The sequence below is a fragment of the Danio aesculapii genome, chromosome 19, assembly GCF_903798145.1.
Source record: "Danio aesculapii chromosome 19, fDanAes4.1, whole genome shotgun sequence".
Classification (NCBI taxonomy): Eukaryota; Metazoa; Chordata; class Actinopteri; order Cypriniformes; family Danionidae; genus Danio; species Danio aesculapii.
In genome coordinates this window covers 42,711,443-42,727,778 of record NC_079453.1, presented here as the reverse complement: position 1 = coordinate 42,727,778, position 16,336 = coordinate 42,711,443, and the positions used below count along the sequence as shown (strand labels likewise).

Sequence of the window (16,336 nt, the reverse complement as noted above, 5' to 3'; positions counted from 1 at the left end):
AGCATACAGTAGTTGCATTGGACAAAGCTTGTGAGAGAGTGAGACCAGCGATCCTTGCATGCATGAAATATTGCACATTATGACAAGTTTTGCTTGCTACACAACTGAAAACGTGCTAGATATAATATAGTTTTTCGTTGGGATTTGTAGTATTATAAAGTATTATACATTTTTCTAACTGGTGAATGACATGATCTGGTTGTCTACTGTCATCTATAAGGTGCATGTTCATGTTTCAGGCTTTGAATAGTGTTTTCAAAGCTATTATGCTAACAGTTAGCATTTTGTCAGATCACCAACTGCACCTTAAAATTACAATGGTTTGTCAGTGACTGAAGAAAGACTGAAATAATGAGAGTTAAATGGGCTTTAAATCATAAAAATAAACTTAGTTTTATTCAGTTTTAATACAAAACACTTATTTTAAAATAAATTTATTTAAATATGTATTGTTAAAAATTATTCCACAATATTACAGTTCATTATTGCTTTTAAATATTACTGATCAAATCAACAGCCTTGGTGAACGGAAAAGACTTCTTACAAAACCTTTTTTTTAATCAACGTTTCTAAACTGACTGTCAGCGTATCAATCAGTTTACACACTTCTAAGTCAAGGACTTTTATAAAGTGTTTTAATGTTCCTCTGTCTCTGGTGAGTTCTTTTAATAAACTCTGTCCCTGAGCTTTACGCTACGGCATTGTTCTCATTATCCGTTGCTTTTTCTGTTTTCCACTTATATCCTTTCTCACACCAGCCTATTCCGATTCTCTTCAAGCCGCCGGGAATTAGAGAAAGAAACTTCCTTCCCAAGCCCTGCAACCCTTCCTAGTCTAGACGGCAGATAGAGAAGTATAATTATACAGACTTTCACTCATCCAGTCTTATTAAATCGAATATATTTCATGATGAAACGTTTATCACATGCCGTAGAGATTGTAAAGATGTTTAGTGGAAATTAACTTTGTCACTTTGTAAAGAAACACCTTGAACTGGCTAACACAAAAGATTAGCTATTGGTACATTACATTGAGGAGGAGAAGACAGGACTGGTAATAACATCTCATAACACTTGTGCAGATCTTAATATGTAATTTATGCTCAATTTATTTGTATACCTAAAATAGACACATTATTATTAATAGCACTTATTAATATAATACATGTATTACTTTTTACAATAATACATCTATTATTATATTAATAAGTGTTATTGATAATAATGTGTCTTTGTGTCTATAGTAACCTTATATATATATATATATATATATATATATATATATATATATATATATATATATTATAATTTTTTTATATATATATATATATTAGCTTGGTATAGGTATTAGCTAGGTATATAAGATTTTAGCTAGGTATATAAGAACAACCTTTAGGTGTCAAATACAAATACATGCTGAATAATCTATTCAATTAAATTAATGTCAAAAAACTATGCGTAAGATATAATTAGTCTTTTCCCCATATCTAATACAATTTTAGGACTCAATTTTGTTAATAATGATGTTTGCATTTATAACAAACCACTTTATTAACTTATATAATGCGAATGTTTTTTGCAAATAAAATAAAACTTTTTGTAATGTTGACATACTTGTTTTTTTCTTTTCTTTAATAAATATGCATGTTTCTTTAATTTAGGTCGTTTATAAGTGTCCATGTTTTGCAAAAGTAAAAAAACAATAACATTAAATTCCATTAATATAAATAGGGTTACACTGCTAATTCGCAGATTATAAAATCTGACCAATCTAAGACATATATTTAACAGATATATTCTATATATCTATATATTTTTTGTTTTGTATTTTGAAATTTCAATGTTTTACAGTGTTTGCTAAATAAAAAAATGGGTGATGCAGTTATAACATGGTCATATGCAGTAATTACAAGTCACATTGAAAATGTTTATATTTTTACATTCACTTCTAATTAATAAGACGTTGATCATCAGAAAAACATGGTTTTAGTTAATAAATATTCAGCTATTAACTTTATCTTTAATAAAATACAAAGTGTTCAGTTCCGAACAGATAAAAATGTGAAAACAGTGTAAAGTTATTCCAGAGCTGACAGGCCGGTTTACGCGTCACGTGACAATCTGAGCTTCCTGAAAGCATCAAAACAAAGCGGAAAACCTTTACAGTTCGTAGATTTGAGTCTTTATATCAAACACCTGCATAAAATACTTGAAATTTGACCGACATTGACCATAAAATCTGAATAAATGCATCAATATAACCGCCTTAGAAGCTACTAGCTGTGCAGACACAGTAAATGACCTCTTACCCACATTCACTCGCTGAAAGACACGACCTGCACATTCGTGTGAGATATATTCACTCAACAAACAACCACGGATAACGTGCTATTATCCATCGTAATTGTCGACGGATAATTACATGTTAATTAACTAATGTACAGCACACGGGCATATCTACCTTTCTCAAAGACGCCTTTAATGCAAAATGTTCCTCTGTGTAGAGAATATGGTCAGTGTTTTCGGCCGAAACTGATGCTTTCGGATTGGAAGAGGCTTTTTCTGAAAGCTGCCGTTTGTTGCAGACAACACTTGTTTTGAATAAATTACGATTCGCAGTCAAACTGAGCCTCAAGATCTTTGCGCGAAGAGCCATTCTTGCAAACTGTACACAAAAGTGTTGACTTGCGCATGCGCATTAGACACCCCTCGCTGAACGCAAAGTCGAATGTGCAGTTTTCTAGCACAGGCGTTTAAAGTCCCCTAAAAATGATCACCCCCATTTCAGGACCCCCATCCAAAAATGTAAAATGCATTTATATGCGGATAAACTGCGTGAAAATGATAATTATTTGGAAAATGTGTAGCTTCTGTTAGGTAAGTTAGGTAATTACATTATTATAGATGTGCAGTCTATTTATTTGTTCATTTTTTTGTTTGTTTGTATCAAAATTTAGTAATTCATTTGAATCTTAATCATTATGTATAAATCATTTTATCTTTATTATCTTTAGATTATTTTTATATCAACATTTTCCAACATTTCCATGGATCCCACTGTCGTTCTTTGTTCATTCATATGCATTTAATTTGTATTTATTTCTTTTTATTCAATTATTTATTTATTTTAAACCAAAATTTGGATAACTTGTTTATCTGAAAGCTTACTCCTATTTTTGTATTAATTATGTTAATTATGAATTGGTGGTTCATTCCACTGTGGCGAGCCCTGATAAATAAGGGACTAAACCTAAGGAAAATTAATAAATGAATAAGGTTATAATTGTTTTAATTACTACAATATTTTAATATCTTTTTAACAGCAATGTGTTCCTCTGTTTAGCTTAATAAAAATTTAATAAAAGCTCTAAATCTTTATTATATTTTGTATTATTTTAAAATTATTAGATCATTTTAATCCAATTATTTGTTGTTTCCTTGATATTAATTTGTGATTATTGTTTTTTATATTTAGCATTAAGAAGTGTTTTATTATTTAGAATTGCATATATATTTATTTAATTAATAACAGTTATTTATTAATATTATAATTTTAAATTATGATATTAATGTCTTTAATGAAAAAAACTGATTTTCCTACTGTTATAATAATAAATGTGTAGCTACTATGATACTAGACAAAATAAAGAATAATTCTGAAATACATGAGACCTGTAGATATCCTGACACCATTCACACTATACCAAGATTGATATTTATATCAATATTTAAATATATGCAGAATATTTTCCTCTCAATAACAAGCAAATCTTATCTCGGAGAGTTGAGAAAACTCCTGTTAAGAAAGCATCTTATCGTAACGATGAGGATTTTTGCAATTCGGTCACATCACATAATTTATTTATAGTGTATAGCGCTTTACACAGTAGTCAAACAGGGCAGAGATTTAGAGCCACACCCCCACCTATTGCATCATCACCATCGACCAATGAAAATTCAAAGGTGTTTACCAAAGCAGATAATTTTTTTGCTTCTGTTTTAAACTAAAAACTTTGCTTATTTTCACATGTTTTTATTTGAAATGGCATCACAACACTTCTAACCATGAACCTTTTGGGCTCTGGAGGATACTGAGGTGACAAAAACTCCACACAGACACAGTTTTATGGCCCTTTTCCACAAAACTGTGATTTTATTGAACAGCTAAATTACTCCACCATTTAAGCCTTGATTTATCATCCTAATTACTCAGATATTTCACATTCGCCCTATTTTATCACACAGATGTCACCCTTTGGCTGGCTGCCTATAAAAGAAACCCAAATCAACCATCAAGTAAATCTCTGGTAATCAGTGCACAACGGTAGTCTGATTTATTACAACACTTCAAAGGGGAATACACAACATATGTGGGTCCAAATCCCGAATATTCATTAACAATGGAGGGAAAAAAGCCATTTAGAGTTAACCAACGTCTATCCGTGTTTGAGAATGTCCTTTTTCGGGCAACGAATTCCAGCTAGGATTATGTTTTAGCAGGTGTCCATGGGCAGCAGTGAACACTAAACTGCGAATGTTAGGGGATTTTCTGTCCACTTTAGCAAATGACACATCCGCCTTTCTCCTTGAACGGGTTCTTCTCCTCTGGAATGCCTTTGACCAGAGGGTCTTCATCTGCTCCTCCTTGAATATACTCTGTGATCTCTTCACAGCATTTAGACACCTGATCGAAAGAAGTCATTGTCATGTAATGTAATGTAGATTTATATATATATATATATATATATATATATATATATATATATATATATATATATATATATATATATATATATATATATATATATATATATATATATATATATATATTTGCATTTAAGTGGCAATCAAACCAAACACAGAGCATTCCAACAGTATGTCAACACTAAAAAAAGCTGCTTGTTCAAACTACTTATTTAAAATGAGTTGAAACAACTTGATTCCTAAGGTTTTTTGGGGACAACTTAATTGTTTTATGTTCAATCCACTTCAATTTGTAAAAACAATTAAATTAACTTAATTGATTTGAGCTGAGACAACATGAAGGTATTGTGTGGAACCCAGCATTTTTTACAAGGAATAATCAGTGTTGGGTGTATATAAATAACTGTATTATTTGTTCAGTTTATTAACAAAATAACTAATTAGTGTAATTAAATGACTTTTCCACTGAAAAAGTATTTTAAGGGATTACTATTTAGTTTTAAGGTAATTTGATTACAGCTACATATAATATACTTGCCTTAAATTCTACCATTCTGTACAAATCTATTCAGAGAAGTACAGTTATATATATTTTGCAGATTAATTTTTTTAACTAAAGAAGAACATTTATCATTTATCAAGACAATTGCATGTGCTTAAGAAAAAAAATATTGAGAATTACTTCATGACATAAGGAATAATACCTTACTTAATAAGGTATTATAAATAATACCTTATTAAATGTATGTATTAATTTGGACTTTACTTGATTTTTAAAATGTATATATTAATTATTTTATCTTTATTTCTCGTAATTTGAATTTAATTTGATTTTTCAGCATTTATTTTTTTACAGTATTTCGTTTTTTCCCTCTGAGATTCCAGATATTTTAATAAAAACTCTTTTTTCTGAGGAGGGGGGGGGGGGGTCCATGCTCACATTTGGTTTATCAGCCTTTTGATTCTCCAAAGAACCTTTTAGTTATCAGTTATTAATTCCTTATTAAATTATAAGATATATAATTTAAAAATATATATATATTAATTATTCAGATATTATGCATATTAAGTCTAATTATTATAAATCCAGTGTATAATTTTTCAATTAATGTATGTCGATATATGATATGTATTAATCATGGTGTCATTAATGTAAAATAATGTGTGTTTTTATTTACATATTGTTTAAAGTTTCTTTAAATAAAACTAAAAGGTCCGGTTTGACTCCAATTTAAAGAATTAAGAGTTTAATTTCTATTGTATGTGAGATTTAGGTGGATTTGTTAGTATTGCATGAATTAATTGAATTACTTACTGAGTAACTTTTTACACAAACTAATTAGAAAAGTAATTTAAATGCAACTGGAATGATGTAATTAGAAATAGATTAATTATTTTAAGTAATTTATCCAACTCTGCCAACAACACAATCGCTTACCTTCGCCCTTTCAAGCTTCACCTCAGTTTTGAGCTGGGTTACTTCCATTTTTGCCTTATCCAGGTCCGTCATATTTTCTACATCTATGACCGGCATTTTCTGCGTGAAATCAAACAATCATATTATTTACATGTTATGTATAATGAATGAATTATATATGATATTCAATATATTGGTGATGAGCAAACTTACTGCTGCTTACGGTGAGGTCTCCTCCACTCTGGAAAATGGACAGAGATTCTGCACATCTCTCTCAATCCGGTTTATAAAGTAATCTGCATAAACATTGCAATCTCTTAATCTCATTAAAACAAGTACTCTTATTTTATCTTTCCATGGTCTTCTTTTTTATTTGAGATTATCTATTATTGTGGATTAACAGACATTCTGCAAAGGAAACGCATATTTATACAATTTAATTATGTGCTAAAGATAATCAAATTGGTATGTAAGGTTTTCTGCTAATGAGCGATGGATTGCGATGTAGGTCAAGGGGACATAGAAAGTATTACAGGCTACTGTAATGAACATGATAATCCATGTTACCCTTAACCTGTCACATTAGATAATACATGATCATACAAGATATGACATGCATTCTCTCACAAAATGTTATATTATGCAATATATTAAAATATTATATTATATTATATTAAATTAATTATATTTATTATCTAATCTAATATAATATAATATAATATTATTTTATATAATATTAATTATATTATATTATATTATATTATATTATATTATATTATATTATATTATATTAAATTATATTATATTATATTATAACAATATTTATGTAATTATTTATTCATTTAATTTCTGTAATACATTTAATTATATTGTTAAATAATGTAAAAAAAAAAGAAGTGCATCAACTTAAAATAGGTTTCTTTTATTTTAAAAAAGGTTTTATTTAATTTTAGTAGTTTGTTTTCACATGAATAAATTTTAAACCAATTTTTAAACTAAAAATTATTTACTCTTAGTTTTTTATATACTGGTTATTAATTTAGTTTCAGTACACCAACTAGATTGTTGTGAGTAGACAATATTATGTATCATCTTATCATTTTTATTGTAAAATAATAATAATTTTTTATTCTATACTATTATGGTTTTAACATTTATATAAGATATTTATATAATAATAATTATATTTTGCTATATTTATATTTATTCTATTATTCTATTTTTCTTATTAGTTAGATATAATGTAGTATTTTTATGGTATATATTGTTTTATTTGTCGTTGTTAATATTGATAATAATGATTATGATAATTACATTTTTATTTTGTTGGTTATATGTTATGCTATTATAGTAAATTTTATACATAATAATATATAATTTTATTTTATTATGTTGGTACATATATATATATATATATATATATATATATATATATATATATATATATATATATATATATATATATATATATATACATACATACAGACATACATACATACATATACATACATACACACACACACATACACACATACATATATATATATATATATATATATATATATATATATATATATACATATATATATATATATATATACATATACACACACACCAAAATAATAAAATGATATTAACTATAATAATACTAATATTTTATAATACAATTTTTATAAAATATTGTACTTTTATATATTGTATTGTATTCACATAAAAATAATGTATATTTTAATATTAATATATAAAAGACTAATATAAATCTGGCATTGAAACAACTCTAATGTTGTGAAATATGCAGTCATTATTTATTTCCTCCTTTGGGAATGGGAATAGACGTAGTTCGCTGTAGTTCTGCGTGTAATTGTGATGGAAATGACTAAGTTCAGCCCGCCCTTTCAATTCCACCCCTGACAGAATCTCCATTTATAAGCCCACGATTGTGAGAAGTCAAGTCATATCAGGCGAGCAACATAACATTAACATATCAGACTTACACGCGATCTCACGACTCCAAATCCACCACAATGGCGAGTGATTTACTCGGAGGTCTGTTGCTTATCATTTCTGTGCTGGAAAGCGGCGTCGGACTGACGTTACAACCTAAAGGTAAAGATAATATCGAGCTCTTTTAATGGCTCCCGCGGAAAAAAAAGTTTTGAAACTGGGCGACACGAGCGTTCTGTTCAATGCTGATACGTGAATTCAGCTTTTAATATTTTTATACGAAATTCTTTATTCCCTCACAGAAGTTTGTCTGTTGCAAATTGAAGAAGGGACGTGTAATGACGACATTCAGCGCTTTTACTACAATACAATCAGCCAGCAGTGTGAAGAGTTCAGCTACAGCGGCTGTGGAGGAAACCAAAACAACTTCAGGTCTTTCTTGGAATGTCAGAAAACTTGCTTCAGGATACCAAGTACGTTCATTTTTAGGTGCACATGCTGTCAGTTCACCAAAATGCACAGTAAACAATACACATTTGTGACCCTGGACAGGCAGCAGTCTTGTGCTATATTTGTGGGAATAGTCAAAACATATAAAAACATAGAATTTTTTTTTTTATTTTGACAAAAATAATGACAAAAATCATTAAAATATTAATTAAAGGTCATGTTCTTTGAAGGAATGTTGTAACTTTCCTACCATATTTTACGTATTTAAGGCCTATAACACCAGAGCATGATTTTTTCCCTGTATGTTCTATGGTTTATGTATTGTATGTTATTTTCTCATATCATTCGTTTGTTATTTTATCTTCCTTTTTCAATTCTAATTGTACAATTTGTGTACAGCACAATGATCAATGACTTGTATAGTGCTATATAAATAAAGTAAGTAAATAGATATATCAGGGTGGCATGGTGGCGCAGTGGGTAGCACTGTCGCCTCATAGCAAGAAAGTCGCTGGTTCGAGTCCTGGCTGGCTCAGTTGGCATTTCTGTGTGGAGTTTGCATGCTCCCCCCGTGTTGGTGTGGGTTTCCACTGGGTGCTCCGGTTTCCCCCACAGTCCAAAGACATGTGCTGTAGATGAATTAGGAAAGCTAAATTGTCCCTAGTGTGTGTGTATGTCCTTCAGATTGTGGGTTGAGCGTTGGGCTAACAACTCACCTCATAAAAACTAGATTTTTACGAAACACCAATTATGTGATACTAAATATCAACTTCGATATAAATGGCCCTGGGAGTAAGTAAATAAATATGTCAATTTAATTATTGATTAGTGATGTGCATTGCTAAGAACTTAATTTGGACTTGATTTTTAAAATTTATACATTAATTATATATCATTTTTTTCTTAATTTGAATTTAATTTGAATTTCAGAGGTGATATTCTCAATATTTAGATTTTTCTGAACTCTCAGACTCTAGATATACTATATATATAAAAAAAATTGACACGTTTTTTGGGTCCATTGGTTTCCTCAAAGAACCTTTTTATTGGCTTAAATGACATCTAGAAAAGTTTTTAATTAAATTGAAAGAACAGTAAATGTCGTATCACCATTAAACCTTTATTTTTACGAGGTTTGCGGTTTACAAAAATATGGTCATAGTCATTTTGTTCACTCTTGAGCTCGTGAGTAATCTTCTGAAATGCTCACTCTGACTTGTGTTTTGTTCCAGAAATCCCCCAGATCTGTCGTTTTCAAAAGAAAGAGGGGCCCTGCCGTGGCCTCTTCAGCCGTTATTTCTTCAATATGACCTCCATGCAGTGTGAACCCTTCACTTATGGTGGCTGCCAAGGGAATGAGAACAATTTTCGAAACCCACAGGAATGCATAGAATATTGCAAACCTCCGAAAAGTAGGCATGTTTCTCATTTAAAGACACAGTTCAACCCCAAAATTTAAATGTACTCACTATTTGCTCTGTCTCAAGTGGTTCCAAACGTTAATGCGTTTCTTTTTAACACAAAAGAAGATGTTTTGAAGAATGCTGCACTCTAAAAAAATACTGGGTTGTTGTAACCCAATGTTGGGTCAAAAATGGAAAAATCCAATCAAAATTTTTAACTTAGATTTAAAAGACACCTTTTATCAATTTTTTGATTTAAATGACACTTTTTGTGCATATTTGACCCAGCATTCAAATAACTTTTAGATTGTGGAAACTAGAAGCCTTGGACATCTATACTATACTACATCTATACAAACTATACTCTGTTAAAATAGTTGGGTTAAAAATACCCTATATAACCTAACTATAAATTGTTATAGCGCCAATCCCCAACTTTGGGTTATTTTAACCTAATGCATAATAATATTAATAAATAATAATTATTATAATAAACATTAATAAATATTACTTCCTCCAAAAAAACGTAGAGATGAACACGGGAGGTAGAGAAAGCGTTTTATCTGCTTAATATAGATCGGCTATGAAGTGGAGAAGGCGTTTGTATCATCAATAATTAAGAGTGCTGGTCAAACGGTTATAAAAGTCATGGCAGGAAGAGGTAATTTGATAAAAAAAAAAAAACAATATTATTGCATTAGAGCTTAAATGAACTTTATGACGCAAAAACAAGATTACACAATCATATTAATACAGCTGTTATGTGTCAGTTAAATCAGTTGACCATTGATATTCAAAAATTTTAACCCAACTGGTTGAGTTATTAATAAATAACCCAATAAAGGTTAAAATAAACCAACAAAGCCCCAAATATCTTTAACTCAAACATTGGGTTAAATAAATAACGTTTTAGAGTGTAATAGAACTATTGTTGAAAGTCGCCAACATTCTTCGAAATATCTTCTTTTTGTGCTCAACAAAAGAAAGAAACTCAAACAAGTTTGGAACAAATGGGGAGCTTAAATAATGACTGTAATTTCATTTTTAGGTGAACTATCCCTTTAATTTTTGTAAGCTTGTACAGACTGAAGAGGTTATAAAATGTATTTATTTAAACTCAAGATGAAATGGCAGCAATAAAGTTCAGAATGTAGATAATGATTTGGTGAGAAAATGTCAATGGCATTAATAAAATGGATGAGCGGAACATAGAGCAGCACATTACGGCACCTGTGTGCCTGTTGTGACCTTAATGGTCTTCATTGGAACACATTAAGATATTTTTATTTTCATCTGTTTTTCAATAAGCTTGTTTTACGGCCGTCATGCTGAAATGTTTTCCAGTTTGTTGACTTAAAGAAACAGTTCACCCAAAAAAATGAAATTGTCTCATTTATTCTCCTTCACAGGGTTTTAAACCTTTTTGAGTTTCTTTCTTCAGTTAAACACAAAAGAAGATATTTTGAAGAATGCTGAAGGCATACATTGACTTACATAGTAGAACAAAAATTACTATGGAGGTCAATGGGTGCCAGCTACCAGCATTTGTTTTGAAATACTGGCACTTACATACGTTTTCAATAACAGAATTAAATATTTGGGTGAACTATCCCTTTAATGGACCCTGGCTTTACCTAAAACATTTTTGAAGTTCCTTTAAATGATCAAAACTAATGATTTTTGTGGTTTTCATTTAATATTTCAGCGATCCCTGTGATTTGCCTTGATACTTTGGATAAAGGAAGGTGTTCAGCATCCATACCAAGGTATTATTACAACTCAGCTACAAAGACATGCGAGGAGTTCTTATACAGCGGATGCGGAGGAAGCAACAATAACTTCATCTCCAAGCAAAGCTGCGTCGATGTTTGTGGTAAAAATGCTACTTTTGTTCACTTTGGATTTGTTTTAATAGCATGTAAAGCAGGGGTGTCCAAACTCGGTCCTGGAGAGCCGGTATCCTGCTGAGTTTATTTCAAACTTGCTTCAACACACCTGCCAGGTAGTTTCTAGTATATCTAGTAAGAGCTTGATTAGCTGGTTCAGGTGTGTTTGATTAGGGTTGGAGCTAAACTCTCCAGGACACCGGCCCTCCAGGACCGAGTGTGGACACCCCTGATGTAAAGGTAGCAGCATTATTTTCAGGGTTTTAAAGTCTCATGAAGTGCTTTGAAATGTGCATCTATATTCGATGTTTGACGTAATCTCAACTGAAACATGAAGAGAGGGTGGGACATAGTAGCTCCTCCTCCTTTTTAAAAAACACCCACAAGCGTTTGGTTTTTCGCATAGCTCTGCTGGTGAGAGTGGTTTAGATCAAAGAAGAAACGTCTCGAAGGGGGCGGGGCATGGCAGATAATAGAAAGCATTTGATTGCTCAGAAGTTTGATGAGAAACAGAAGTATAAGGTGACATGAAAAAATTTGTTGATCCATTTAGGCGGAACTGACAAACCACAAGATTTGGATTCTTATACCAGTTTTATATCTTCTAAACTTGAATTTTGTCTGTTTTTGAGTACACTCACTTGTAGATATCATTAAAATAATCAATATTCCTACTAACATCTAAAAAACTTTATCTTAATTTCACCGCTTGTTGTTCTCAGGGAGCAAACGTTGGAGTCCCACAAAAAAATCGGTGAGAGTTTCTAAGCAGTACCTGAGACGAGTGAAACCTCAGCCATCGAGGGAGAAGACGAACAAATAATTGTTCATGAAGTCATTTTCATTGTTTTGGGGAATAACAACAATGTAGTAAAAATGGACGTTTTTGCTTTTGGTATTTTGACAAGTTTTGCACACCGATGACAATGTTAGCAAAATGATCCCTGTTACACAGATCAGCGAATGCAGCTAAAAAAAAGGCCAGTAGATGGCGACATAATCGTGTTCACAAAGAACTTTATGGTATCGTTTACGAAAACTTGCACTTTGAAACACATTTGCAAGATAAATGTCAGTGTTAAACAACAGCCAAGATGCATAAAAATGTTTTCCATTTTTGATTGAAAACAATGTTATGTAAACACCCATCATTGACAGATGATTGCACTGATCTTATAGTATTAAAGATGGCAGTTCACTGTATACACTCACTATATATGTGATTTTATATATGTATGTAAATATGTGTATATATGTAAATATGTGTGTATATATATATATATATATCATATGTATATATATATATATATATATATATATATATATATATATATATATATATATATATATATATATATATATATATATATATATATATATATATATATATATATATATATATATATATATATATATATATATGCATATGATATATATATACACACATATACATATACACACACATATATATATATATATATATATATATATATATATATATATATATATATATATATATATATATATATATATATATATATATATATATATGCGTGTGTCTGTGTGTGAGTGTGTTTGTATAAGAAAATATTAAATATAACAATTATATATTGTTTTTAATTAAGATATAATGAAGGATGTTTATTATTAATGTCATATATTTTTCATGCCTATTTTATTTTGATAAAATATGAATTTGTTAACTTTATTTTTTAATACAGTATTTTGTAAAGTGTAAGAACTGTTTATAAGGTAAAGTATGTTTAACTGGAACTGTAACTAAAGCGTTCTTTCTTGTGGAAAATGTTTTGATTTTCTAAATTGAGTTTTATGATATTAATGTGTATATAATATGTACATTTATACACATTTTCATTTTGCATTTTATGCCTTTATATTGACACAATATCATAGTTGATAGCAGAATAAACAATATGAGCCTTTCATCTGTGTCAGTCATTTTTAATGATTTTAATGATTAATGATTTAATGATAATGATTTTTAATGATTTTTGTAGGAAGGATAAATGTAAATAGAAAAATTACCATAATTACCTCTTAAAACGATGTCCCATTTGACGTCAGATTAAATTTACCAAAAATATTATAACATCTAGTAAAGAGGAGAATGTTTCAGTAATGATCCACTATCATTCAACACAACAGATATATGTTATGTTGAACTGAAATGATGCATTTATTCTAACTTATTAAAATTGATCAAATAATATGTGACGATGCTAAACTTTGTTAGAATTTAGAATTTAGTTTATGTATCTGTATATATATATATACATATATATATATAATATATATATATATATATATATATATATATATATATATATATATATATATATATATATATATATATATATATGTGTGTGTATATATATATATATATATATATATGTATATGTGTGTGTGTGTGTGTGTGTGTGTGTGTGTGCGTGTGTGTGTATGTGTGTGTGTGTGTGTGTGTGTATGTGTGTATATGTGTGTATATGTGTGTGTATATATATATATGTGTATATATATATATAGATAGATAGATAGATAGATAGATAGATAGATAAGAAAGTATTTTAATCTGTAATTAATTTATTATTGTTTTAAAAATGTTTGTTAGCATTACTAATTTTCAGCTTATTGAAATGGTGAAGTTTCTGTTTTTAGCTCTGAAAGATGTATAAAAGGTATCGCTGTATTTTTTTTTTGCTGAAAGACCACTTTTCATCTTTGAGACATTTATTTTTAACCTCCAAAATTAAAAAATATATAAACTAAAGATATAATACATGTTCATATGTTATTGTGCTGAAAAGTATATCTTGCAAGAAAAAGCAAAACGATCTACTCTTCCATAGTTCGCAGTTCTCTTAATCCTCTTATAAGTAAAGTCTGTTTAGCGCCCCCTGGTGTATTTATCTCTCAAATAAATGACTTGTTTGCCAGATAAAGATAGAAAGTCTAGACAAAATCGACCAAAGGCACCACCTGTCACACAGGAAATGTAATTTTATGTCCAGATCAATTAAAGCAACAGTGAACTGTATCGTTGGCAGCAACAAGTGCCACGCAGGATCTCAGTCCAGGGTTTCGGCAGGTTTATGTAAGAACTTTTAAGAGCCTGAAGAATTAAATTTCAGACATAGAGTGAAACGCTAAGGTTTTTTTTTAAATAGCCCAGCATAATAAAAATCTAATTAGTTGTTTCTTAGCCACATATTTTAAATAATGTTAAAACATGCAGATCTTAGTTGTATACATACATTTTTCCCCAACATAACTTAAAAAAAACTACATGTATGTACAACAGGCTGTCATGATATTAGTTAGGAATAGTTTTGTTTTATTGAGATGTGTTGTTGGTTTTTGTATGTGTGTTGGATCGATTAAGTAGCTTTACATAAACAAAGTAAAATTAAGACCCATTTAAAATGATTTAAGACCCACAAGACTATCCCTTTAAGTGCTGATGGCTATTTATTTAAAGGTAGGATTTTATAAAAACAGCAGCAATAAGTTCGGAATGATTTGGCAAGAAAATGTCAATGGCACTAATAAAATGGTGTTTAAAATGATTTAAGACGCACAAGACAATATTTCAGTGAATTAAAGACTTTTTAATGTTGTTTTTGAAATGTAAGACTATGTCAGTCTATGGGCCAAACAGCCACAAGGTGGAGTTGTGTATTCATACAGTCCTGCCACAGGCGCTGTCCAACACATTTCTGTGCTGTGTGTGTGTGTGTGTGTGTGTGACACTTCATAAGACCAATTATTTACATTGATGATCACACAGATTGCATTCTCAGAAAGCAAGACTCAATGTGACAAAGATGGCATGTCATTGTCTTATGAAAGCTCTGTTTTGCTATGGAATAAATTGCCTTTTTTCTTTTTCCAATGACGATAGCTCACAATAAAGTTATAGTTTAAAAAGTGTGTTCATATTTGAATAATTTTCAGAGCTCCCCCGAGGGTCCACAGAAAGCTTTGAAAAGAGTCTTCGTTTAATCTTTAGATATTTTGCTAAAAAATCCAATTGAGAACAAACAATTGTAAACAGCATAGATTTATAAAAAATACAAAAACATGAAATTTTACTTTACTGTTTAATTTTGACTTGTTAAGTCAAGTTTACGAGTAATTTAATTACAAATTACATCATAATATAACTTTTTGAAGTCATAATTTTGACATTTAATTCATCATTTTGACTTTTTATCTTGTAATATTGACTTAGTAACTTATCATTTTTACATGGTAAGTCATAATTTCAAAATTTAAATCATAATTTAGTCTTTTTATCTCTGTAAAATTGACTTAGTCATAATATAATATTTTCAACGTTTTAATGTCATAATTTCAACATTAAGTCATAATTTTCTTTTTATCTCTGTAAAAACGACTTATAGTTTCGACTTTTTATCTCATAGTATTGACTAATATTTTCAATGTTTTAAAGTCATAATTTCAACATTTAATTATATTCAACTTTTTATCTAATAATTTTGACTTAGTAAATCA

General features: G+C 29.5%; 3 protein-coding genes across 3 annotated transcripts in view; 1 reads left to right on the top strand and 2 right to left on the bottom strand.

Moving 5' to 3' along the window:
* zgc:85777 (uncharacterized protein LOC405871 homolog) overlaps nt 1–2,700 on the bottom strand; it is a 37,145-nt gene extending 34,445 nt beyond the window's left edge. Inside the window, exon 1 of the mRNA XM_056479108.1 lies at nt 2,461–2,700. Within this exon, the coding sequence (XP_056335083.1) occupies nt 2,461–2,655 (195 nt within the window). The 5' untranslated portion in view covers nt 2,656–2,700. The remainder of the gene's footprint in view (nt 1–2,460) is intronic.
* A 1,659-nt stretch (nt 2,701–4,359) lies between these two features.
* gngt1 (guanine nucleotide binding protein (G protein), gamma transducing activity polypeptide 1) lies at nt 4,360–6,237 on the bottom strand. The gene is made up of 2 exons (XM_056479111.1): nt 6,142–6,237; nt 4,360–4,683 (listed from the first exon to the last, which is right to left on the bottom strand). The coding sequence occupies exons 1-2, from the start codon at nt 6,235–6,237 to the stop codon at nt 4,558–4,560; spliced, it is 222 nt and encodes a 73-aa protein (XP_056335086.1). The 3' UTR covers nt 4,360–4,557.
* Nucleotides 6,238–8,041: 1,804 nt separating this feature from the next.
* On the top strand, nt 8,042–13,006 carry tfpi2 (tissue factor pathway inhibitor 2). Its single transcript, XM_056479109.1, has 5 exons — nt 8,042–8,226; nt 8,367–8,537; nt 9,747–9,926; nt 11,623–11,790; nt 12,526–13,006. The coding sequence occupies exons 1-5, from the start codon at nt 8,145–8,147 to the stop codon at nt 12,624–12,626; spliced, it is 702 nt and encodes a 233-aa protein (XP_056335084.1). The 5' UTR covers nt 8,042–8,144; the 3' UTR covers nt 12,627–13,006.
* Nucleotides 13,007–16,336: the final 3,330 nt, after the last annotated feature.